Source organism: Eleutherodactylus coqui, chromosome 1 (genome assembly GCF_035609145.1).
Source record: "Eleutherodactylus coqui strain aEleCoq1 chromosome 1, aEleCoq1.hap1, whole genome shotgun sequence".
In the NCBI taxonomy this organism is placed as follows: domain Eukaryota; kingdom Metazoa; phylum Chordata; class Amphibia; order Anura; family Eleutherodactylidae; genus Eleutherodactylus; species Eleutherodactylus coqui.
In genome coordinates, this window is record NC_089837.1 from 452,102,969 (window position 1) to 452,128,424 (window position 25,456).

Sequence of the window (25,456 nt, forward strand, 5' to 3'; positions counted from 1 at the left end):
GCGGATAATGTGGAAAAATACAGGATACAAGTCGTACAATAGCTAGAACTAGCGTTACATCTCATGTGCGCATGACAGCTTATTCTGAAGTTATTTGAAAAGTTAGGTACGCTTTAAGCAGTCTCTGCCAATGGGTTCAGACTGCACACCATTAAAACATATGGGAAAGTGGTAGAGTAGCAGTGTCTGAAGTTACGACAGCCATTACTACCACTATAAAGGGTCGTTCCGTTGACTGCAGATACTCAGCCCCAATATTTTAAAGTAAAAGGACTTTCTGACCATTGGATGGCTGTCCTTTAATATTCATTAGGGGTTCCACCCCTGTCCATTGCTCTTGAACTAGATCATTTGGCAGCTTCCTCTATATGCTGACAATTGTCATGTGACATCACATATGCAACTGAGTAATAGTGAATGTGGTTTATCAGTTATTTCACTGTGCAAGTCTAAAAGCTCCACCACATGGACTCGTTCAGAGCTAGCCACAACCTTTAGACTTGTTCCATCCCCAGTCACAATGTGCGACACGGATGTGTGTGTGTGTGTGTGTGTGTGTGTGTCCCCCCATGTTCATATAATAATCTTAAAACAGTGACCGATACTCTTTAATGTTTTAGTCTATATTCAATAATCCGTGCACTCAGCTTTCCCTAACTTACTGTTCATCTGTGATGGACTCGTAACAGCTATCACACACACGTACTTCAAACTCAAAGCCCAGGAGGGGAATCGTGGACCTCTTGGAGCTGCATTTTCCACAAACGGCCTTTCCACACTTTCTGCAGTGATGCTAAAATGACAGAAATAGAAATTTTAAAAAGGGACTTGTGTCCAAATAGTCCAGGGGAAGAGGGTCCATGACCACTTAGAGCTCAGGTTTCATCATCTTGGTGCAGTTTGCTGTATCATTAAAGGACTTGTATAAGTTTTGAAAACTTTATAAAATGAAAAATAGCACCACACGTGTCCATCAGCTGTTTCTGATATTGCAGGTCATTCCTTTTCTCTCAGCCTCGGGTTAGATTCCGCATGCGGGAGGGCTGTAACCGATTCAGTCTGTGAGCCCGGCTGGTCACTTTACGTACCCTCCTATAACTGTACTGCGGATGACCACGGAGGCTCGCAGGCGGTCATGCACAACTCAGTATTTTTGTTTGTATTTCCCGCGTTGTCGCTTAGCTATGACGCGGGTACCCGCAGCACATATACAATGTTAATTGCATATGGCCTGCGGGTTAGAGGCCTCTATCGATATCAATGGAGACAGACAACGCGGATTCTGTAGCAAAATAGCGCATGCTGCGGTTTTTGTTGTGCTACACAATTCATATCCCCGACTGTACGAAAAAGCGAAAATGCCTGCTTTTCAATGCCCGCGTTTTACTGTTGATCGCAGCATCTACGATACAAACCGCCTGTAAATAATTATTTTAGCGAACCATCTGTTTACACTAGAGCCGTAGTGTGAACTTTAGGACTGAGCTGCGTCCATATTTGCTGAGATTACGGCTGCTATCAGCACAAGCTCAGAATACTGCATGTCGTCAGCGACCATTGCCATATTTTCCAAATAATTTGAATAGAGTGGCAGCTACATATTGGATCACGGTTCCATGTAAATTCCTCTTGGCCAAGGCTGTAGAGCTGGAGGGACAAGAGACAAGGATTCTCTGTTCCAGCAATCAGTGAGGGTCCCAGCAGTTGTACGCCACAAATTAAGGCTTACCATCTATCTAATATATACCTATATGATAAAGGGGTATGGCAGGCAAAAGCATTTAATTCATACTTGTTGACAATCCCGGAATGTCTGCAGACTCCTGGAAAAAGAGGAAACCTCCTGAAAGAGAAGGCAAATCTGGGCAACAAAGTGGCCTCATGTTGCAGGTGGATCCAAATTATTAAACAGGTGAGGCCAACACAAGTAGGCCGGGTCATCAAAATGTTACAGATAGCCACATCGGTCATAGGTTGGGCCTTGGAAGATAGTACAGTAAATGTGTAAGATTGTGTGGTACTGGCCTTTTAAAATATGAGGTTTTATTCTCATGGTCTGCGTCTTTACACTCCTTACAAGAAAGCAGGTCCTGTAGCATGTGCTCCATCTTGCCTCAACCCCAATTCAGCCACAGTGAACCTACTGGAGTGCATTAGTCACTGCACACGGGTCAGAGCTTGAGGAAGGCCACTACGGCCGAAACGTCGCTGTCTTTTGTAATGGGGCAATAAAAAGTTTTGGTACTTCTCTACATCCGTTTATGCTGCCAGTCACTGCTTTTGTGCATGTACAGAAACACGTCTCCAATTCAAATACTGGTGTATCAATAGAACGTAAATTTCACCGTCTAGCAGTTGCTTATATCTGTACCTAGTAAAAAAAGTGGGTGCACTCAAAGAGCACTTGAAGCACCCGTGTAAAATGAGCACTTTATCTCTATGCACGGATATGTATAAGCTGTGCAATGCACATGGTCAATGGGTTCATTAATGCTACATATTCTGATGTAACTGCATCTAAGGCAACCTCCATTAAAGGGAGGATGTCCATTTTAAACATGTAAAGGCACTGACAGGTAGGTAGGGGCGGGCAAGAGGGACCTTTACATATCCTTACTAATGCTTTTACCATCTGCAGGACTCTAGATTAGGTTTTAATTCCCTGCACGTGACTCGAGGAGGTGCCATCAGAGCTGGCCTTCTCTCTGAAGTGCTCCACAGTTCTGACTGACAGCTGTAGCAGCCAACCAGGAGACCATTACAGTTGTCAATCAGAACTGTTAAGCAACTCAATGGACAGAACTTAAGAAAAACCCAGACCTCACGGCACTCCGGCAATTAAAACTTCATAAGCATCGGTGAAGATATGCAATATCTCCTCTCCCCTGCCCTGGACTAGCGACCTCAGCAGTTTTGTATGGTCAAAAATGCTGATGGGCTCCCTTTAAGCTTGAGGTTCGACTTGGTGTGTCTTGTGTTAGTTTCACAGATAAGCACCAAAAGCAACAGATTACAATGGTCACAAGAGACCTCAGATGCAAAAGAAGTCTCAATGTTCTGAAAACAGGAAATCCCCATTAGATAACAGCTACATTTAGATCTAAGCAGCTTTACACCAGTCCATGCATGGTCTTCTGTGAACAAGACAAGCCATGACACCTCCAGAGCTCATGTTTTCTGCTGATCTTTACTGGGAAATAACCTTAAGAACGGGTACGCACCTGTCGGAGGCCTATCTTCTTGCAGTCCCACATCTGTTTGAAGTTCCAGAAGAAAGGCTGGTCACACTTCTGACAGGAGTCACTGTCCAACCATTCTGGAGTCTGGAGAACAGAAAAAAAACGGAGTAAATATTGCACCAGACATACGGCACCACAAACTATTTAGGCATGGATGTCGGAGCATACTCTATAGGAATTGAGAAGGGACTTGTTATTTGTATAGCGCCAACTTATTCCACAGCGCTCAGCTGGGTACTCCTTTTCCGACTTCGGAAGGATGGAAGACGGAGTCAACCTTGAGCGGGCTACCTGAACCATTCAGAGATTGAACGTACTGCTGCCTTAACACTTTGCGCCACACTAGGCATAGTTTTTAAATCGATCATGGATGATCTGGGCAGTCAAAGAAATATGGGAGGAGATCTGGGACTGACAGAAGAGGAACAATGGCAAAAGATACTGAATAGATTACCGCAAATACCTTCAAGTGAGACACACACGTTATCTCATCTTTATACAGTACATGGGGTATACAGAAGGCTAATATTTATAGAATATTAGACTCAAAAGATACCCTGTTTTATAACCTCTGCAAGGTGAGCAGGCCTGACCTACTTCACATGATGCGGTCAAGTCCAAAAGCTGGAGTGATATTATAAGTGTTGGACCTGGTCAACTCCGTACATAATTATCAGCTTGACGCCATATTGTGTCCTTGGATATGAAGGTCTGCTTGCTACAGGAGCTCTTAAGCTAGCCATAGGATGGATAATGGAAAGTGGCGGTGGACCTAGTCAGCTTAGTACACGATCTGTCTACCAGCTTGACGTGATAGATTTGTATCCTTGGATACGTAGATGACCTGCCCACCACAGAACCTCTCAAGCTGGCAATTACACAGAAGTTGTATATGGCTAGAAAACTTATAGTACAACATTGGTTACAGGAATCACCGCCTAGAACACGAGTTTATTGACAAATTGAATTAGCTTATAGGAACGGAAAAATACAACGAAGTGTTTTATATAAATTTGAGCTCAAAAAGGACGCCAGTCTCATTATTTTTCCCCACGGAGTGCAAGGGTGCAGAAAACCACTGCTAAAGACCACAAACAAAGGAAAAGTTCCAGGAGCTTGGATTTTAGACACTTTATTCTTCATGCACAATCATGGAGTAAAATCATGGAGTAGGTTATATAACTTGCCTACACGTTTCAAACCAAAACCTCTTAGTCATGGCATATGAATACATACATTTGAGGACTTGTGGTTTACTTTGCTAGATAAACCATGGCTGGCACCAGTTCATTTGACAAGAGATTAAATGGAATATTCCATATATGAGATGGCATGAACAAGTTACCAGAGACAGCAACCTCTAATACATGGATGTCAAACCCAAATCACTGAGGGCCATATCAGCCTAATGGTTGCCTTTTAAAGCGCCAATTGTAACATAGTATGCTAGGCTGAATGAAGACAAGGTCCATCTATTTCAGCCTTTTTTTAAAAAAAAAAACCCAATTGATCCAGAGGAAGGCAAAAACCCCAAGAGGCAGAAGTCAATTAGCCCATTTGGGGGAAAATTTCATTCCCGACTCCCTAATGGCAATCAGAATAATCCCTGGATCAACCTCTAATAGTTCCTAACTGCCTGTAAAACCCCAAACAACAACCCGCTGGTCACCTAATGTCTATATCCTGTAATACCCTTCTGCTCAAGAAAGATGTCTAGTCCCCGCTTAAACTCCTCTATGGATTTTGCCATCACCATGTCCTCAGGCTGAGAGTTCCACAGTCTCACTGCTCTTACAGTAAAGAACCCTTTTCTGTGCTGGTGATGAAATCTGCTTTCCTCTAGACGAAGCGGATGCCCTCTTGTTACCGTCGCAGTCCTGGGTATAAACAGATCGTGGGAGAGATCCTTGTATTGTCCCCTAATATATTTATACATAGTTATTTGATCACCCCTTAACCGTATTTTTTCCACGGTAAATAATCCCAGTTTTGTTAGCCTCTCTGGGTATTCCAGTCCTCCCATTTCATTTATTAATTTAGTGGCCCTTCTTTGAACCCCCTCAAGCACTGGAACATCTTTCCTGAGCACTGGTGACCAGAACTGTACGTAGTATTCCATGTGGGGCCTGACGAGTGCCTTATATAGTGGAAGAATAATGTTCTCGTCCCTCGCCCCTATACCTCTTTTAATGCACCCCAAGACTTAACTGGAGCAACCAATGCCAGTCAGCTGCTGCAAAAGCAAAGTCTACAGTCCACAAGTACCCCCAGGTCTTTTTCCATCTCACTTTTCCCTAGCAGTACCCCATTAAGTGTATATTGGTGACATCCGTTGTAATTGTAAGACTGTATAGTAAGGACTCATGCACCAGAGTGCATTTGCGCACGTAAAATGCAGTGAATGAAACCCACTAATTTTAATGGGTCAATTCACAGGAGAACAATTTTTCACATGATGTGCGATTGCATCAAAAAATACGCAGCATGAGTTATTTTGATGTGTATTACACACTGCAAAAGGACCATTGAAGTGAATAGGCTGCTGCAAATACGCAGTGTTTAAGCGGGAAACCTGCGTATTTGCTTACCATTTCAATGCGCTTGTCTTCACGATTCGTTATTGGTTCCCATTTTCCTGATGAACCATCATACTAGTGGGGAAACTCGTTGAATAGTGAATTTGGGATACTGTGAATTGCGAGCTACAATAAATACGTATCCTCTTTGGAATATATGAAAATAGAACGGCGATCTGCAACTCCGAAAAATTCCTTTAAAAATTGAGTTTTGAGCAGCGATATAGGTTTTTCTTTATCTGGGTGCAAAAGTTGACATAATAGTCATGCCTAGAGATATAAGCACAACATCTATGCGATAAATGTCTGAGTTAATTATATGTGAGGGCGTCTCCTACAACTGACACCTAGTCATTCCCCAGTTTGACATGGTGGATGGTGTAGTTCCTTTGCCCAAGTTTTTAAAGAATTTAGTTTTAGTTATTAGTGTCTATTCTATGAAGGGCTTAGTTGAAGTATAGACTCATTTTGCCTTCTGTGTTTTATAGCCTTGGATACATGACAAGGGGATTGGGACTCTCTGGGTGACAGCGACAGCCAATAGTAGCCTTCAGATATCTATTTCCTTTCCACAAGGTGAGAAGTCTGAAAGTAGACTGCACATAAGGATTCAGGAGCACCATCAATGTATAATTTAGGGATTGCCCAAACTATCTGGGCAATCCCCGGCTCACAAAACTTCAGGCATGCCCTAAAAACGCACCTCTTCAGGGAGGCATACCACATCTCCTAAACCAAACCCCTCTGTACTCCACCTGATAACATGCTCCCTGACCTACCGACTGCAATCCCTGCCAGCCGCCCCCTGCAGTCATACCGATTCAGCCACCACACGGCTTAATGTCTGACCATTGTTTATCTGTATAGAATCCCTCACTCTCCACCTCGCCATACCGTGCACATCTCCAGCCCCTTTACCTTCTGTATCACCCCACTATCTGTAGTAGACTTATACAGCATATAGGCCGGGATGCAGATTTTGTACATAACTAACTGCAGCCTGTAATGCTCGGAATATTTTATTAATAACATTAACATTTGAAACAAGAAACATTTAACCAGTGTGCACCATACTGATAGTTATTGAGCCTTGGGGTACTGATGGCTGGGGGTGTAAGGGGAGGGGTTAGGTTTTTAGATTAACGGAGGATAATTGTTAAGCCATATGTTCCATTTGTCGATGAAGGCGCCTAGTTTCCCACCTTGGACTATCAGTATGATATCTTCTATGGAAGATATTCTATTGCTTTTCCAGTTTCGTGCAAGCGTGAGACAAGAAGCATGAAGAACATGGCATGCGATAGTTCTGAAATTCAGTGGGAGGATGTCAATGCCAAGTAACAGAAGGACCAGGCCCAGACTACTCATAATTTGGGGTGAAGGGGAGAGTGAATTCAAGAAACGGAACACCAAACCCCATAGACTAGAAATAAGTGGGAAGCTCCAAAAGATATGTAAAAGCATGCCCCTACGCCCGCAGCCTCTCCAACATAGAGGCAAGGTGTCAGTAAAGATATGTGCAAGTCTGTCCGGGGTGTACTCCATATACCAATGTTCTTGAGGGACCTGATACTAAACCCCACCAATACTCTATAAATTTGTTTTGTGTTTTTTTTTGTACACTTTCACATAACATGTTCCTGGAGAGAACTGGGCACTTCCTAAAATAGGAAAGAGATCTAGCGAGCCAGGTCTCCATTAGGGATTGGCAAATCACTATAAATTGAGCTCTTAAATCCATGGCATGCGCTTCCCACCACAAATATTTTAAAATTGCCTTTTTTTTTTTTTATTAAAAAAAAAAAAATTGCACTTGTATGAAATTCGCACGTACAATAATAGTGTGAGATTTTTACCTTGCCCATAGGAAATAATGGGCGAGTCTTCTTTCAAATCACAGAAAAAAAAAATAGCAGCATTTTCTATCTCGCTGCGGGAGAAAAAAAAACAAAAACTGCACAGGTGAATAGACCCATTGAAAACAATAGTGTCCGTTTCTGTGCGAGTTCTGTTCATCTTACAAAGCACAAAATTTGCATTGGAAACTTGCCTATGTAATCACAGCCTCACCCATTAATTTGAATAAGTTCCTTGTAAACAGTCGATTTTTCCTTCAGCGCCCACCTGCAACTTTGTCTGGGGAGAAAAACTAAATGCTTCAAGTAACTGGGACGTGCAATGATCAGCGGATCGCCAGGGCTGTCCAGCTGGGGCAGAGAGAGGTGGAGTTTCCCATTACAAGTTTTCACTTGGTAGTCCAAACTTCCTAATGAATGATTATTTGCCCCTGCTGTTTCATACGCAGCAACCCAAAAAAATATTCTGACTGTTGCATAGCAACAATGAAGTAGGTGATGGTCTTGTGTATGGTGCGGCGGTGACAGACAGAGGCGGCACATATAAAAAGCTGAACTTTTCTGAACGACGGTAGTTAATTTTGCCACTTGATAGGAGGATGATGAAGACTTGAACATTACACTGAGTTACTAACAGTATGTGAGACATAGCATTTAACCCTTGGTAGCAGCAAGTAACCTCCACAGCACATACTGGCCATTGGTAGATACCGCCTCATCTAAATACCCGTAGCCCAACCCAATCCGCCCCTTAGGTACTGCGCACTCACACTATGAGCACTCAATGTCGTTGACCACATTAGCTAAAGGTCCTTCCTGCTATGACACTTCTTAAACTATACCGGTCAGGTGATCTGCTGCGCCACGACATCTCGCAGTCGCATTAGTACCCAAGCTCTACATGCAAGATACTACACTAACCAACCCATAGCCCTTCGAACTACTGGAGGCCTACAAACCCTTCAAACACAATCTTCACTGTTGTGCACACCGATTCTCATGGACATGAATATTCTCTCACCCCCTTACAACGCTACCAGCCAAAACCTGTGGATGACACATGCACATCGGCTTGTGTCCCCTACACTTAGCGCAAGCATTGGTGGATACTGCTAAGCAATGCTATCAAGTATTATCTAGGGCTACAGAGGAAGATGGCCAACATTGACCAGAGTTGGAGCGATGAGAACTACATAAGGGTTTATGTTCACCCAATGTCACTTTTATGGAGAGAGGGTCTATGGCCACCCTAAGAAGTAAACTAAAAATTAACCCAAAACACAAAATAAAAGAACATCTTAAAACTAACCTCCTGTCTCTCAACATCCATGTTCCAGACTACAATTCCACCATCAGCGCTACAGGAAATGAGTTGCCGGGAATGGTGTGCGTACGAGATGGACTGGATCTTGTCACTGGAAGACACAAAGAACAAAAATTCATTTAGTAAAATAATGTCTGCCAACGGTCAACATTTGTTAAAAGGGTCATTCCGGTGATTAAAAAAAAAAAAAAAAAAAGAAAAATTTAAATTAAATAGGCTGAACTGGATGGACATACGTCTTTTTTCGGCCTTACATACCATGTTACTATCCCCCCAATAAAGTGGGCTAGTGTTACCTTGGTTAGTTATTTCTTTGTATCTGAACCTCTGGTCATGTGATCTCAGGGAGACCATGGAACTCTGCCTGAGGGCGTGGTGGTGGCAAATTCGATAAACGTTCATGAGGGGACTGAATGCCTTTCTGGAGTTCTACAGTCATACATGTTATAATCACCAATTACTTCAGATGGGTCGGAGATCCAGGAACTATTCTGATTGCCAGACTGAGTCAGGAAGGAATTGGTTTTTCCTTTAAAATGAGGAAAATTAGCTTCTACTTCATTGTATCTTTACTTTCCTCTAGATAATCATTGGGTGGGAAATATATGTCCATCTAGTTCATCCTATTTTTTTTTACAACCTAACATACTATGTTACTATGGATTCATTTTCTAATCAATTTCTCAGTCTGTGTGATGCTGTTACATGGATCTACCACAGATACTGCTTACTGAGGGATACAGGCACAGTTACTGATGATCACACAGCTCCTGTCACACAGTTATAATAGAGGAGATCACAGCTCATCCTCCTAACTGCATACTTATGGCCTGTAGCTTATTTAGGTGAATATAGAAAGGTAAAAATGGTATAGCCTTATCTAATGCTGGGCTGATGCATCATAAGACTGATAGAAAGTGAAAAATCTCAGCCTCAAGATGGTGACTACTAAGCATCAAACAGGGGACTGCACTACAGGGAAGTGGCTGGAATATACAGACGAGACCTCCAGATTGTGACAGGCAATCAGGAGAGGGAGGCAGGCATGGAAAATGTGTTTTACCAGAGTAGCCCTTTAAGTTTGTGTGTCATCTATCCTTCATCTTATCTTTCTAAGGCTGCCTGTCCACAGGAGTTACGATATCCTGCGGTAGCCACTGCCTGGGAGGCATATATCTATATTACACACCAGTTCGGCACTAACAACCAATCAGGTTGAATCTGGGAACCCAAACAACCAATGAGGTTGAATCACACAAGCCAAACCACCAATGAGGTTGCTGGAATTGCTGCATGCTGCCGAACTGGAGTGTAATATAGATATATGCGCCCGGGAGCAAGAGCCAGCAGAGAGATCTCCGCGGTGAGCCGATCTGACAGATAGGCTCACCGCGGAGAATTGCAGCAATTCGCAGCATGCTGCGATTTGCTGTCCGCCCGTGCCCCCCTTCTTGAATGTTAAAGGGGTTGTCCCGAGAAAGCAAGTGGGGGTACGCACTTCTGTATGGCCATATTAATGCACTTTGTAATATACATCGTGCATTAAATATGAGCCATACAGAAGTTATTCACTTACCTGCTCCGTTGCTGGCGTCTAATTTCAGCGTCTAATCTCCCGATTAGACGCGCTTGCGCAGAAGGGTCTTCTCCCTTCTCTTGGGTCTCGGCACGAGCGGCGTTCTGGCCCCGCCCCCTTCTACGCGTCATCGCGTAGCTCCGCACCGTCACGTGTGCCGATTCCAGCCAATCAGGAGGCTGGAATCGGCAATGGACCGCACAGAGCCCACGGTGCACCATGGGAGAAGACCCGCGGTGCATCGTGGGTGAAGATCCCGGCGGCCATCTTGGTAAGGTAAGTAAGAAGTCGCCGCAGAGCGGGGATTCGGGTAAGTACTAAACTTTTTTTTTTTTTAACCCATCCCTTGTGTTTTTCTCGCGCCGAACGGGGGGGGCCTATTGAAAAAAAAAAAAAAAAAAAAGCCGTTTCGGCACGGGACAACCCCTTTAAGTTATACAATGTTACAATACCACTTTGTTAAAAACCTGTGCAACAGATGTCTGACGGATGCATACAATTTACTTTTTAGCGTCTAGTGTCATACATCTTGGTAAAAGCTGGTTCTAGAGACAAGTTAAAGGGTTCGTGTCACAAATTATATTTCTCCCCTGGTCACTGGATAAATGTTAGATTGCTGGGAGTTAGACCACTGGGATGTGCAGCAATCCTTCACCAGAATGCAGTGGTAGTGAGCATGTGTGACCACCATTCCATTTACCTCTAAGACAGAAGGAGATTGTAGAGTGCATCGATCTCCTTCAGTCTGGTCACACAATATCCCATTGCTATGGAGCATTCAGGGTGCACAGATCTTAAGACTGCTGGAGGTCCCAGTGGTCACCCTCACAGTGATCTGATGTTTATCCTCTATCCAATGGATAGGGGGAATCAAGGCGATAGTAGGAAAACTCCTTTAAATCTGCTGTCCGGTTGTACACTATTGATGGCCTATTTTTTAAGATAGGCCAACAGTGTTTTTGCCGCCAGCAGTTTGCTGGGCTTATAAACTCATTCACAGAGCTGATTTCTGCAGGAAACAGGCAGCTCCATCCCCACTGTAGTGGCCAGGCTTGAAGAGTTCCCATTTACTTCAGTGGGAACTTAGCCGGTAATACCAAGCCTCGCCACTTGTAGCGGAGTTGTCTGCTTCCAGCAGAAAATCAGCTCAGAGCACAAGCACACCAGCTTGGCAAAAAGCTGATCAGCAGGGTCCGGGGTGGCAAACCCTCACTAACCTGCTACTGATGGCCCATCCTCAGGCTAGTAATGAAGTTTACAATTAGACAACCCCTTTAAGGACGGACAAGACGGTAGCTTGTTTGGCGATCAACCAAATATGGATGGCAATAAGTGGACAGGATACTAAAAAATGGAGCAACAAGATATTCAAGACTATACAAGAGCTGAATGTATGCCAGAAACAATGCTATACAAGTTTTAGCAGATAAAGGTCCCTGAACATATAAACTGCCTGAAAGCAAACAGTTGTGATGGTTCAGGTTCCTGGGAGAGCAAGGCTTCGAGTCATTGCTGTAGAAGTTGGGCTCCAGTGGAAAGTGATCTGTCTTGCAAAATAAATGAAGAATTGTTTCTGCTTATAAAAGCATCTAAACACAAAAGATATGAAAATCATTCCTTGGCAGGCATTTCTTTCCAAAGGTAGTCGTAATGCTGCCGTTTCTAGGCAACAGTCATCGGTTGGCCTCCCCGGGTGCGACAAAGATCCTCCGTGGGATTGTGTGCAAAAAAACAAAATCATTGTACCAAGTCCTCAAAATAAAATACACAAAGAATAACAGCAACAGCTGTCATGTACTTTGGCTCATTACTAGACAACACACATACGGTGTATATATTCTATATAGGATATACAGTATACATATATTACATACATATGCACACTGATCAGCCATAATATTAACAATTGTAGGTTCCCCTTGTGCCACCAAAACAGCACCAACCTGTCAAGGCATGGACTTCACAAGACCTCTGGAGGTGTTCCGGGGTATCTGGCACCAAGACACTAGCAGAAGAACCTTTGAGGAGGTTGTCCAGTTAGTATACGAAATTACAAGTTTTCGTCCATCCACTGGATGTGTGAAAACTCATAGGTCAGTTGTGTCCAACCACTGGGACCCCCACCGATCTTGAGAATGGGGGACTTGTCTCTTATTACCCAGTACAGTATTGCTCACTCCTATTTCAGTAATGCTGAAGCGAATGGGCTGCAGGTCCCACGTGTGCGGTTGTGGTTCTAGTCATTTCAATGGGGTTGACTAACACAGTCAGCTTGCCTTCTTCCCACAGTGCATCCTTGTACCATCTCCTGCCCAGCTAAACAATGCATATGCACCCGGCTGTCCACATGATGCACAAGGTAATGCTTTATCAAACAAGGCCACCTTCTTCCATTGGTCAACAGTCTATTTCTGATGCTAATGCCCACTGTAGGGGCTTTCAGCAGTGGATGACAATCAGCATAGGTACTCTGACTAATTTGCAATTACATAGAAAGCTGTGAAGCCCTCTGTCATTGGACATCTTCCTATCATAGCCAGCAGTAACTTTTCCATTAGTCTGTGCTATAGTTTTTGCTCCCCTGTTGCTGGTTCACTGCCTGTCCTTTCATAGGCCACTTTTGGTAGGTACCGACGACTGCATACCAGGAACATCCCACACCGACATCTAGCCATCACAATTTGTCTCGTCGTGGTCACTTAGATGCTTGGACTTGCCCACTTTTCCTGCTTGTAAACACATCAACCTATAGAAATGATTGTTCACTTGCTGACTAATATATTCCACCTATTGACAGGTGACAGTCATCAGATAACTAGTATGAAGAATATAACAAATGGGTGGAGCAATCTTGAATAGTTGCCTAGAGATCCTAGGGGCTTTAAGGCCATTGGCAAGAATGAACTTCAAATGGAGGTTCTGCCAGCCAATTGGATACCTTCCCTAATGATAGGTATGCAATGTAGTGTAGGACATAGGGAAAAAAACTGGTACATGGCACAACCTTTCAATGGAGAAACTTTTGACAACTTAGTAAAGTTCTGCTCCTATTATTATCAGAGACTCTTCTTGAGTCAAGCTGGGATACAAAAGAAGGACAATGACAAGGTATATAGGTAATAAAAGAAGAAGCAAAAGAAAATACAACACAGATAGAAATTAATGATAAAGTTAATTAAATCAGTAAGTGTGTGAAGGTAATGAATAATCCACAATAGAATTCACACACTTGCTCCCTTTTTAATTTCTAGCAATTTTGTTTCCCCGTTTACATGCTTTCCTTTATATGGTATATACCTTATTATTGTCATTAGTGTATATCCTAGCTTGACTTATGTAGAGGAGTTTTACCTCAAAATATGTTTCATTACTGGTGCCCTTTATAATAAAAGGAATTAAACCCAAGTTGCCAAAAGTTTCTTCACTGGAACGCTGCATCATCAACTAGGCGTTTTCACGATGATCACCAGATAATGAGTGTTATTCGCTTCACCTGTCAGTAGTTTGAATGCAAATAAGGGAGATGGGACAATACCTCTGCAGCGCCACCTATTAGAAGGCAGCATTCCTACAAGTCAATGTTAGACTCTTTATACAAGCTTTGTAACAATGACTTGGAAAAGAAAGCCAAGCCAGATTCCATACACAGACACCCCGAAACAGCTGTCTGTGTATGGATTCTGGCTTGGCTTTCAATTCCCAGTCATTGTTACAAGACTTGTATAAAGAGTCTAACATTGACTTGCAGGAATGCTGCCTTCCTATAGGTGGCGCTGCAGAGGTATTGTTCATCTCCCATATTTGCATATTACCCAGAAAAGCATGAATGGGTTTATAAGTCTCCTCACTCACTCACCTTCTAGGTGCTCTCCCTAAGGAGAAAAGATAGCGTTCCAGACTCATTAGTTTAAAGGTTATGGCTGAACGGTGTAAATTGATATTATTCACACATGATCAAACTACTAATGACCACTTGACCCTGAGTATGTATGTTTGTGTGTGCTTCTCATGCTCCACCCCTTGTGATGTCATCGCAGGTCCTACAACATATATAAAGCACAGAGCCTGACTGACAGAAGAACACAGTTAGGGCTCTTGGAAGGGGAGGACAAAAATAACAAAATGAGAATACAACTAGGCAGTTATTATCTCAGACACAACTCAGCTGTCCTGACAGAAGGCACCAACCTACTGCCACCACACAGATCCGGTGGGATGAAGGGCCTGCGGTGATGTCACTGCTGTGGGAGGAGTCATTGTGCAGTTTGGTAAAAGATATCCAGTGGCCTAAAGGACCTGCGGTGACATCACTGATGTGGGAGAAGGCATTGTGCAGTTTGGTAGAAAGTACTGTATACTGGATAAGCCGACAGCAGCTACCAGGGCCTGTGATAATGTCACAGTCATTTGATCACCTCTGTGGGTAGAGTCAGGGATCACATGACCAGGGGTTGATCACTGTATCCAGTTGTCTGCTGAGCTGGTGAGGTCTGGAAATCAGCATGGATGTACCACGCTGTTAGTGAATCAGTATGGATGTAGTACAGCTGTGTGTGTAATGTGTGTGGACAGGATGGATGTAGTAGAGCTGTGTGAAGATCATAATGGATGTAGCCCATCTGTGGAACATTGCGCCACCAGAAACACTGGTACTATGATTTCCTAATAATCACTACGGTAGTAGATTTATAAATGCTACGTGACAGCAAGATAGATATTCAAAGGTGGATTTATAAAAGCATGCATGTTTAGCGGACTGACCAGTTGTCACTTCATAAAAGGAAACCACAAACACTGTGCTGAAATCTGCTCTACGACAGATCTAAAGGACTCCATCAGCTTATAACTGGGTCTGTTATGGACCCATCATGGTTTCCGTCATTTTTGATGGCAAGAATAGTGCTGCATGCAGTTATTACTGCCTTCAAATCTGATGGAATTGCTTCCAGAGCCTCTGGAGCGAGCTGGCAATGCGGGTGAGAACAGTCTGTAGAAGTTATAACCACTCTGCAAAATGCACGAGCCCCGTAGTGAAGTGAACAGTTTCTTACTGATGTCCTTGCAGTTCTAAAGCCGTTCCTTTTCGTCCCCCGATGTCCCATATGATAATGGAATGGTCAGAGCTGCCAGAAAACAAAAGTCTCTGTACCGGGTCCCAACACAAGGCCGTCACACCAGCTGGGAATGAAACACAGGTTAATATGGTCATTGGAGGATTTACAGGTCACTTGAGTGCATCCCGAGTCCCTGAACACTGGATGCTCCTTAAGTCAACAAGTTCTGCTCTACAACCCATAATGAAATACACTTCAGAGAGCAGATCGATCAGAGTGCACAGCTGTGGATTATTAGTGAGGCAATAGTGGAATATGAACTATGCTGGATGCATTACTTGCTAGAAAAGGCAGTAAACAGTCCATGAGCACAAATCAGAAACCTCTTAAGGATGCAGCCATTTCTGCCTTTTCATTTCTGTTTTCTCCAAGACAAGTTGTATTTTTGAATGCTACTCAAGGACTTTTAACATAGACTAAGTGGAGTGAAATGGCAAAAAAATGAAAAAAAAAAAAATAAAATAAAATTGTTGTGCCAAAAAAAAAAAAAAAATCTATATCTATCTATCTATCTATCTATCATTATTTTTTTTGAGGAGGGAGATCTTCGTACACAGCAGCAATGACGACATGATACAATTTGGTATCATAAATTATACTGACCCACAGAATAAAGTTATGTAATTTTTTTTGTTTTATTACTCTTAAAAAAAATTAATATCTTTCAAAAAAAATACAAAAAAACCCCAAACAACAAAACACAGATACACAAAAAAATTGTCGCCATCTTCTGAACAGCATAATTATTTTTTTTTTGTAAATGCAGCTGTGTGAGGGCTTGTTTTTTGCGGGATGCCCTGGGGTTTCCATTGCTGCCTTTCAGGCTATAGGATTGCTTTTTATTTTATTTTTTTCTTTGAGACGAGGTGACCAAAAAGCTTCATAATTCTGCATTCTGTATTTTTTTTTCCTGGTGGCATTTGCCATGTGAAGTAAATAATGTATTTTAAACAAACAGACTGGCCTCTTTCGGATGCGGCAATACAAAATGCTTGTTTGTTTTGATTAGATTATGAATATAATGAAAAGGGAGTTTTAAAAAAATTGTTACACAACACTTTCCGCACTTCTATTTACTTTTTTTTTTTTTGGAGTTCCTTATGGCTACTTGAACTTGTGATTGTTTGATCACTTATACAATAGAATGCCTGCATACATACTATATAATACAATACTGAAGTATTGCAGTATATTAAGATGTGCCACAGGCAGCTCTGAACAAACAGACATCCATAGCAGCTCTGAGGACTTCCACAAGGCCCTGTGTTGCTATGGCACCCGAATTACATCCCATGGAGCATTTAAATGACATTGTCAGAATAGACAGCATCCTTTAAATTGTTAACAGCCGCATGCAAAGTAAACTCTATTTGCGGCTGTTGCAGCCAGGTATTGACTGTCAATGCCCATTCCATAAACTCCCTATGCACATCTGCTATAGCTGTATGGCAGATGTCACCATGGGGTTAATAATTGTATTCACCCTATATGCATTTTAGAAAGGCTTGGTAACATGGTGAGCTTTGTGGTCATCCTTGTAGAAACAGGACATTTCAGAAAGGTCTATTAGGTATGTGAATAAACCCATAAGAACGAGTCCCTAGAGGTAAGGGATTGTCTGCTGAACCCCTGAGGCCGATTATGGTGCCCGAGCCTGGAGCCACCGGAGGATCTGCTACTCTGTGGGCCAAAAGACAAATGTAGATCACTCTTACAGCTCTTGGATGGCAAATACTGCAAGACAAATATCCAACAATACAAGAACTGCCATAGAAGAGCTGGGAAGACCGTCTGACAAACGCTAAAGGGTTACACTTTTTGGTACAATATCAAGCTTCTCCAGTATAGTAAGCAAGAAATGATTAAAACAACTTGAAGGGGTATCAAACTTATTTTCACCAAACGCCACATCAGACTTATGGCCGCCAATTTCTGCATGAGTAATACGCTGCAAACAGAACCCACTGACTTCAATGGTCTCATTGAGGGGAGCAGATTTTTTCATGCCATGTGCAATCGCATGAAAAAGATACATGATGTGACCTATTTTGGTGCGTATTATGCACCACAATAGGCAAGTGACATGAATGGGCAGGTGCTAATATGCAGGGAACCTGCGCATTCACTGCAAATAAAAAAAGCATGTGCTTAAAGGGGTTGTCCCGCGCCGAAACGTTTTTGTGTTTTTTTCAACCCCCCCCCCCCCCGTTCGCCGCGAGACAACCCCGATGCAGGGGTTAAAAAAGAACACCGGAGAGCGCTTACCTGAATCCCCGCGCTCCGGTGACTTCTTACTTACCTGATGAAGATGGCCGCGGGGATCTTCTCACTCGGTGGACCGCAGGGCTTCTGTGCGGTCCATTGCCGATTACAGCCTCCTGATTGGCTGGAATCGGCACGTGACGGGGCGGAGCTACACGGAGCCGGCATCCAGCACGAGCAGCCCCATTGAAAAAAGAAGACGACCGGGACTGCGCAAGCGCGGCTAATTTGGCCATTAGACGGCGAAAATTAGTCGGCACCATGGAGACGAGGACGCCAGCAACGGAGCAGGTAAGTGAAAAACTTTTTATAACTTCTGTATGGCTCATAATTATTGCACAATGTACATTACAAAGTGCATTATTATGGCCATACAGAAGTGTATAGACCCACTTGCTGCCGCGGGACAACCCCTTTAAGTGATTTTTGTTCTTGCAAATACGCCCGAAATGCATTTACACCCATGTGAACAAGCCCTAATAGTGACTCTCATAGTGGCCACAGGAGTAACAGTCACCCCCACAGTGGCCCCAATAGTAATAGTCACCCCTGTAGAGGCCACAGTAATAATATGGATCCCCATAGTGGCTACTATAGTAATATTCACTCCTGTAGTACTCCCTGAGATGCTGGCCGGCCAGAGGCTATTAGCAACCACCCTATTGACTTCTGGCCAGGCAGCATCATTACAGGCTTTACACTCACCCCGCCTGTAGCTCCGGTCCAGCGGTGGTAGCGGCTGCAGGGTCTGTGACTGCGGACTTCTCAACTTGGCGTAGACATCGATGGTCACAGACTGTGCACTGGAGCTGCATGCGGGAGAGGTGTAGGGGGGGGGGGGGGTAGAATTCCTTTAAAGGGATTATCCAGACAACGCCCGCCAGGATGCATGAGGGCGGGAGTGGAAACACTTCTCAGCCCCGTGTAGTGGTCGGGGTGCGTAATTGCAAGCTCAGCTCCCATTCACTTCAATGAGAGCTGTACCAAAACAAAAGCATTGGACACTACACTGGAGTCAAAGGAAGCAGATTCCGCTCTGACCACAGTATAGCCTGGCACAGACACCTGGTGCTGCCTGGAAAACCCCTTTAAGGACCATATCTGGTAATCTGGGTAGCAAGTTTTTTTTTTAAACTAATCAGTCACTTAGGCTGCCTGTCCACGGGCGATTGCTCATTGCGTTACCCGCGGTGATAATCCGGCTCGCGGGTAACGCAGTGAATGCTTTCCATAGCATTGCTACAGAAGGCAAACCCCTGTCCACAAGCGGAGAATCATAGTGATTTTCCGCTCATGGGATTCAAATTGCGGCATGCTGCGATGAGCCCGACAGGTCTTCCCCCCTCGTCCCCCGCAGCGGAATATTGCTGGCGATATTCTGCAACGGCCATGGAAAGGGGGCCTAAAACAACTTAACTTTTCAACAAGATGGGGCGACGTGCCGCATATCTAATGCAAGCATGAGGGAAGTTGAAAGTAACATTTCTGGTCATCTCTATTGTTTTACACCCACTCATGTACCCGAGATTTTGCTGGTCACTCCCCTCACCATATTTATTCCTAAACGCCCTTTGACATGGTTTAAATGAACCCGTTCACCAGTATTCATGAACAAACCCCCTGTTCATCGGAGTCTTGTTTGGCGGTCACGGGTACCGTCCGCATCGATGAGAGGTGCGATGGTTCAAAAACACATAGGGGGGAGATTAAACCATCTAAGACAGAAATGGTCTGTTGCCCGTAGCAACCAATCCCAGTGCAGCTTTCATTCCTCAGTGCTCTTGAAAAATGAAAGCTGCTCTGCGATTGGTTGCTAGGGGCAACAAAGTCAGCTTTTCTTTTAGACGGTTTCCATAAATCTTTACACTCGGGTCAATTTCCATAGGGAACCAGACAGAAAAGAGAACGTTATTTTGCCGCAGCGTATGAAGGGATCTGGCCCTCTATCAGTGCCAACATGGCGTCACACAGAATTAAGAGCGCAGAATCATTTCTTTTGCTGTAAAAGGCAGATTACACTAAAAATATCCGAAAACATAATACACAAGTCAGTGATAAGCCAACTCTGTCACACCAGTCATGGAAAAAGCCGACAGCTAAAGAGACCTAGGGATTAAGAGAAAGTCTATGCTTGTAAATTGCTGTAATTAGAGGTTGACGTTAATTCCTAGCTGATTAGCGCAGTCTAAGCCCACAGCGACAGCTATATGGGGGAAAAAACTGCAAAATCTAACAATATTAATAATACCACAATCTAGATTAGTTTAGCGAAATCTGAGAACAAACAGCGAGCTAATGCTGCCCAAATGGAAACTAGAAGTATATCCCCGTGGGCCCATTGTATAGGATGGCGGCACAATAGCATTGTTACATATGCCAGAGGAAAGCTCTAACAAAAGGCATAATCACAAGACTATTCTCCCCGTGGGAAGGGTTCTATAGTAATACCAGTAGTCTGCACTAGGACGCCACCATAAAAAGCAGATTTAATACACATTAATCTTTATCATTAGTGTAGAGAGGTATAATCAGTAGAACCATCATCAGTCACTTGAATGTGGTTGCATCTATGTCCCGTATTGGATACCAATCTGCTCCATGTTTCTGTAATATCTGATGGCATCTCTTGGCGGATACAACACTGTAATTCAAGTAGATCTTATACTATTAGCTTTTATATGTAACAAGTTAGAGGTGGCTTCCCATCTGCATTGGGGATGCTGCTTTCCTGCTCTGTTGGGGGGGAGCAGGAAAGGGGAATCCCCACGACCAAATGGTTCCGTTTCTGGATGGAATGAACAATGCCAGACGGACCCCCATTGGCTATAATTGGGTCCGCCCACTTTCTGCCCAGCCACCCGTTTTTGGATGAAAGAAAAAAAAAAAAAAGAGCTGCATGCAGCACTTTTTCTTCTAGTACTTTCAGCCGCTTCTGTGACGGTTCCGATGCAGATATGAAACTGGTCTAAGGTCTCCAAGAGCCACAGATTCTGGGTCAGATTGGGGGCCTGTGTCCAGATACCTATATGTCCCTGATAGAAGCTTTTGATACAGAACTTGGGACTTGGTGCTTGTAAAATGGTTTATACACAGTAGATGTAGGATGGCCGAACCCAAAGATTTTGTTGAGAATCAGCAGGGTACTATCTCCACCATCCCTAGTGGAAACAGGGTGAAAAAAACCAAGATTGGGCACGTTAGATTTTAATATGCTCCATCCTTGTGGGACATAAGCTGTGGCAAGACCCTTTGGGCGGTAGGCTACTTCTTCTACATTAAAGTAATTAACCCACCAAAATTATGTATCACTTATTTGCAACGGGAAGACCCAGTAATCATGAAGACGTCACACCCCAAGTCGCTCTGATCACTTCTATTGTGCTTACGAATATGCGCTTAGCTATCTGTATACAGAGGGAATGTCCAGTCACTTGATGGACTTGAGGGGCACCATTCTTGTGATACCAGGGGTCCTAGCGGTTGGACCCCTAGCAATCACTTTTCCCATACATACTGGATTAATGATTTTGGTAGTGATAACCGCTTTTAAAAAAAATGAACACTGCAAACAGTAAAGGCTCATTCACAGGGTCATAAGTACACTGCGTATTACACGCAAATTATTTAAATTTGTAATACCCAGTGCTGAATCCTCATTAATTTGCATTGAGGCATTCAGATCTGCATATTTACTCACGTGGCAAAAAAAAAAAAAACGCTGAAAGTTCCATCTTGATTCGTGTTACAGACTGAAATAGCCCCTTAAAGTCAATGGGATTGTGTAATTATGCACAATACATACGTATACAGTGTATTTACACATAAAATCTATGGACCTGTTTGAGTTTTTTTGCCCACATGAAAACCGCTGGTAAATATGAAATATGCGTGTAAAAGAGAAAAAATAAAAAAATTAACCACACAGGCAGTGCCAGATACGCAAGCAATGCGCTGCAAATTCATAGACTGAAAACTTAATTCGCCTGTGTGAATAAGCCCATAATCTGGTAATTACTTTAAGGTAATATATTCACACAGGGTGGATTTGTTTTGGAATTTTCTGCAGCACAAAAGTCACACCAAAATCAACACGGTTAGGGCTCATTCACAAGGGCGTATGAGTAACAAGTCTTGCAGCGTTTTACTCATTGCAAGCGATTCACTCTGCCAGCAGAGATCACGTACTACAGGCTGTGATAGGCACTGACGTCACGGACATGTGCAGTGTGACTTTTTTTTAATTTTTTTTTTTTTAACTCCCCGCTCTGTGCGGTGCTGCATATTAAACGCAGCCCTGGAAACAGAGAAATAGAGCATGCTGCAATTTATTTCTTCTGCTGTTTCTACGGATGTTCCCTCACAGTTCCAACTCAGGTGTGAATAGAAGAATGAAAGCCCATAGTAATACACCCCCACGAATGAGCCCTTTATGTGCGGAGTTTGGTGTGGATCTCACCCCCCTCATTTAGAGATGTGGAATCCGCGGCTACAAATTTAAATTTCATACTGGATATCAATCTTTGCACTGATTTAGTGCAGAATTTTTCCACAGGTAAGATTTTGAAGTATTAATCCACACTGCTGCCACTCTAGATGCCGTAGATTTTCAGCATGGAAAATCTGCAGCAAATCCACCCTGTGTGAACATGGCCTTAGGCTACCTGCACATTCTGTAACTCTTTGCCGCAACCGCTGATTGCAAGGTGACACCTGGAATAACGGTTGCACCTGGACTTAAACCTAAAGTCATCGTGTCACCTTTCAATCGGTATTGATTGGCAGGCAGTTGCAACAGAGCTGCAGCATGTATGAGCAGTCAACAAATGTCTCTACCCCCTATGCTAAGCTATAGCTGTTAACCCTTTACAATCCAATTTTGGACTCAGGGTTTCCTAAAAGGCTCTCTCTTTTTACTGTTATACAACAGTGCCATCTGCTGGCTAAAGCCAGTGTGTGTGCGCCAGAGAGGCTCCGACAGCGGATAGGCTGGCAATAGACGGTAAGAATACCCTGTCGGATGTCTTCTGACACTGGAGCTGTACAACCTTCAATCATAATGTAGGAAGATGTCAGACAGTGGATCAGAAAGGGTTACTAGATGATCACTCACCTGTATGTCCTTTAAATGTAGTAATGAGGCTACAGTTGTCTTGTTCAAGTTTTAGAATAGTGACCTGTCCAGAATGGTCACCGACAAATACGTGTCTTGTCTCCACGTCAAATCTGTTGCATCAAAGTCAAGGAAGAAATACGCATGAAGGAAAATGTTCTCTAAAAGTTATTGTTAGAAAAGAAATTAACCAGGTTTTATAGAGAAGGGCCTATAGTGTACAGGAACAATACACTTTATACCATACATAGAAGAACAAACCCGTGGCTTTTGTGGCCCCGTGAGATGAATTCCCGTTTTGTGTTCTACTGTTCTGAAGGAACATTGTATCGACCCAAACAACCATCCACATCCTCACTTATGTAGAGAGGTCAAGTCACCAAGTTAATGTTGTCAGGAGCACAAAAGGAGATGCCTCCAGATCTTCAAGACTTTGCTGTATGACAGAAAGATGAAATGAAAACCGCAAGGCCGTCTTTTATTTACAGAGTACTGAATAGTTAATAAAGCATCGAACATCATCTGGGTAGAACATAAAGCTCTGCTCAATTATAGCCGCTGTAATTGGAGATGGAGCTGTAGGCAATAGCAAGTGATGGAGTGGTTCCCATGGTAAGTCTTGCAGGTAACACGTGCCTCCACAGCTGCAGCGCAGAGTGCAGATCTCAGCATATAAATGAGCAGCTTACAAGTCCTTTAGTATGAATTTTGTATAAATCCTCCCCGAGGATCAGTAAAAAAGTTCGAATACAGAAAAATGCAAGTAATTCTTCCGTCTACTATCGGGGCTGCACATCGTGGCTATCAATCACAACCAATAGCATTGGAATTGTGGTCATCACAAATGAATTGGAGGTCTAGTCTTAATAAGCAAACCCACTCTGTTTCAGTCGCACCGCGCATGTCTGCGGCCATACGCAGTGCACTTACAGTCATATGCAGTCTCTGCTGGTAGAGCCAGTATTTACAAACGTTGGTAAAACGCTACGTTTGCGGGCATGAGCACTTATGGTGGATTTTCTGCAATGGAAAAAAAATCCCCACCAAAGTCTGCACTGTTTTGTATGGACTTTGAGACGTATTTTGTTGTAGAACTGCAACACATTTCAGCCCTTCAACAGAATATAAAAAAAATAAATAAATATGCGCGACCAAGTGCGGTGCACTCACAGCCATACGTGGTCTCTGCCGGCAGACCCGATGGTTACAAAGTCTGTAAAACACTGCATGGAGACCCGCAGCGTTTTACCGATACGTTTGTGAACATGAGCCATCAGGTTTAGTTCCTTTGACACCATACTTTTCCCAATATTTAAAAGGTTAGAACTTTTCTGCTTTTACACACCAGAACTGATACAGAAGGAGAGATGACCCAGTCTGTGAGCTTACAGTCTACAGGGAAGGGGAAAGGAGTTCTTTTTAAAGATTTTCCAAGTGGTGGAGAATCTGATGTGTTGGGGTTTCATGTAAATAAGGGAGATTAAACAATACCTCCACAGCGCCAGCTATTGGAAGGCAGCAATACATAAAGTCAATGTTAGACTCTTTATCCAAGCCTTGTAACAATGACCAGGAATTGAAAGCAGATTCCATGTACAGACAGCTGTTTCAGGGTTTTTGCTCTTCAGTGTGCAGTAGGAGTCTGGCTTCGCTAGTGAGAGGTCTGGGATGGGGGTCAGAAACGCTATCTTTTCTCCTTAGGGAGAGCACCTGGACAGTGAGTGAGCAGACTTAAAAAGGCCATTTATGCTCCTCTGGGTAATATGCAAATAAGGGAGATGAAACAATACCTCCACAGTGCCACCATATTACCCAGAGGAGCGTAAATGGCCTTTTAAGTCTCCTCATTACCGTCTAGGTGCTCTCCTTGAGGAGGAAAGATAGTGTTTCTGACCCATGTCATACTGTAGGTATTGCTGCCTTCCAATAGGTGGCACTGTGGAGGTATTGTTTCATCTCCTGTATTTGCATATTACACCGTCTATGTGCTCTCCCTAAGGAGAAAAGATAGCGTTTCCGATGGGGGTTTCATATTACATTCAAAAATAAATAAAGCCCATAGAAGGAGCTGTTTTTGTTGCAAAACTTGGCAGATATAAAAATGATTAGAGTTGTGGTGCGATTAGATGAACGGTCTTGCCAAGTGGCCTATAAAGAGGCTCAGCGGCTCCTTGTGTGTAGTGACCTCTTTCTCCGCTAGTGCAGAGCTTGTTGACCACTACACGCCTCTACGACCCAGGGAAGAGATTTTGCCCAGTTAACAGAGTCAAGAGGCACTTGATTTTTATTTTATTTTTTTGATAATGAGTGTACCAAACACAGATTAACCCTAACTGTAATGTACCTTTCCAAGAAAGACTACACTTTGCACTTGAATTGTGAAAAGAATGAAGGATGAT

The 25,456-nt window shown here is 43.4% G+C and overlaps 1 protein-coding gene across 1 annotated transcript in view; it reads right to left on the bottom strand.

Moving 5' to 3' along the window:
* Positions 1-25,456, bottom strand: part of WDFY2 (WD repeat and FYVE domain containing 2) — a 69,455-nt gene that overhangs the window by 5,307 nt on the left and 38,692 nt on the right. Inside the window, exons 6-10 of the mRNA XM_066593534.1 lie at positions 23,058-23,170; positions 15,623-15,749; positions 8,981-9,086; positions 3,222-3,323; positions 663-793 (exon numbers count right to left, since the gene is read on the bottom strand). Coding sequence (XP_066449631.1) covers positions 663-793; positions 3,222-3,323; positions 8,981-9,086; positions 15,623-15,749; positions 23,058-23,170 — 579 coding nt within the window. The remainder of the gene's footprint in view (positions 1-662; positions 794-3,221; positions 3,324-8,980; positions 9,087-15,622; positions 15,750-23,057; positions 23,171-25,456) is intronic.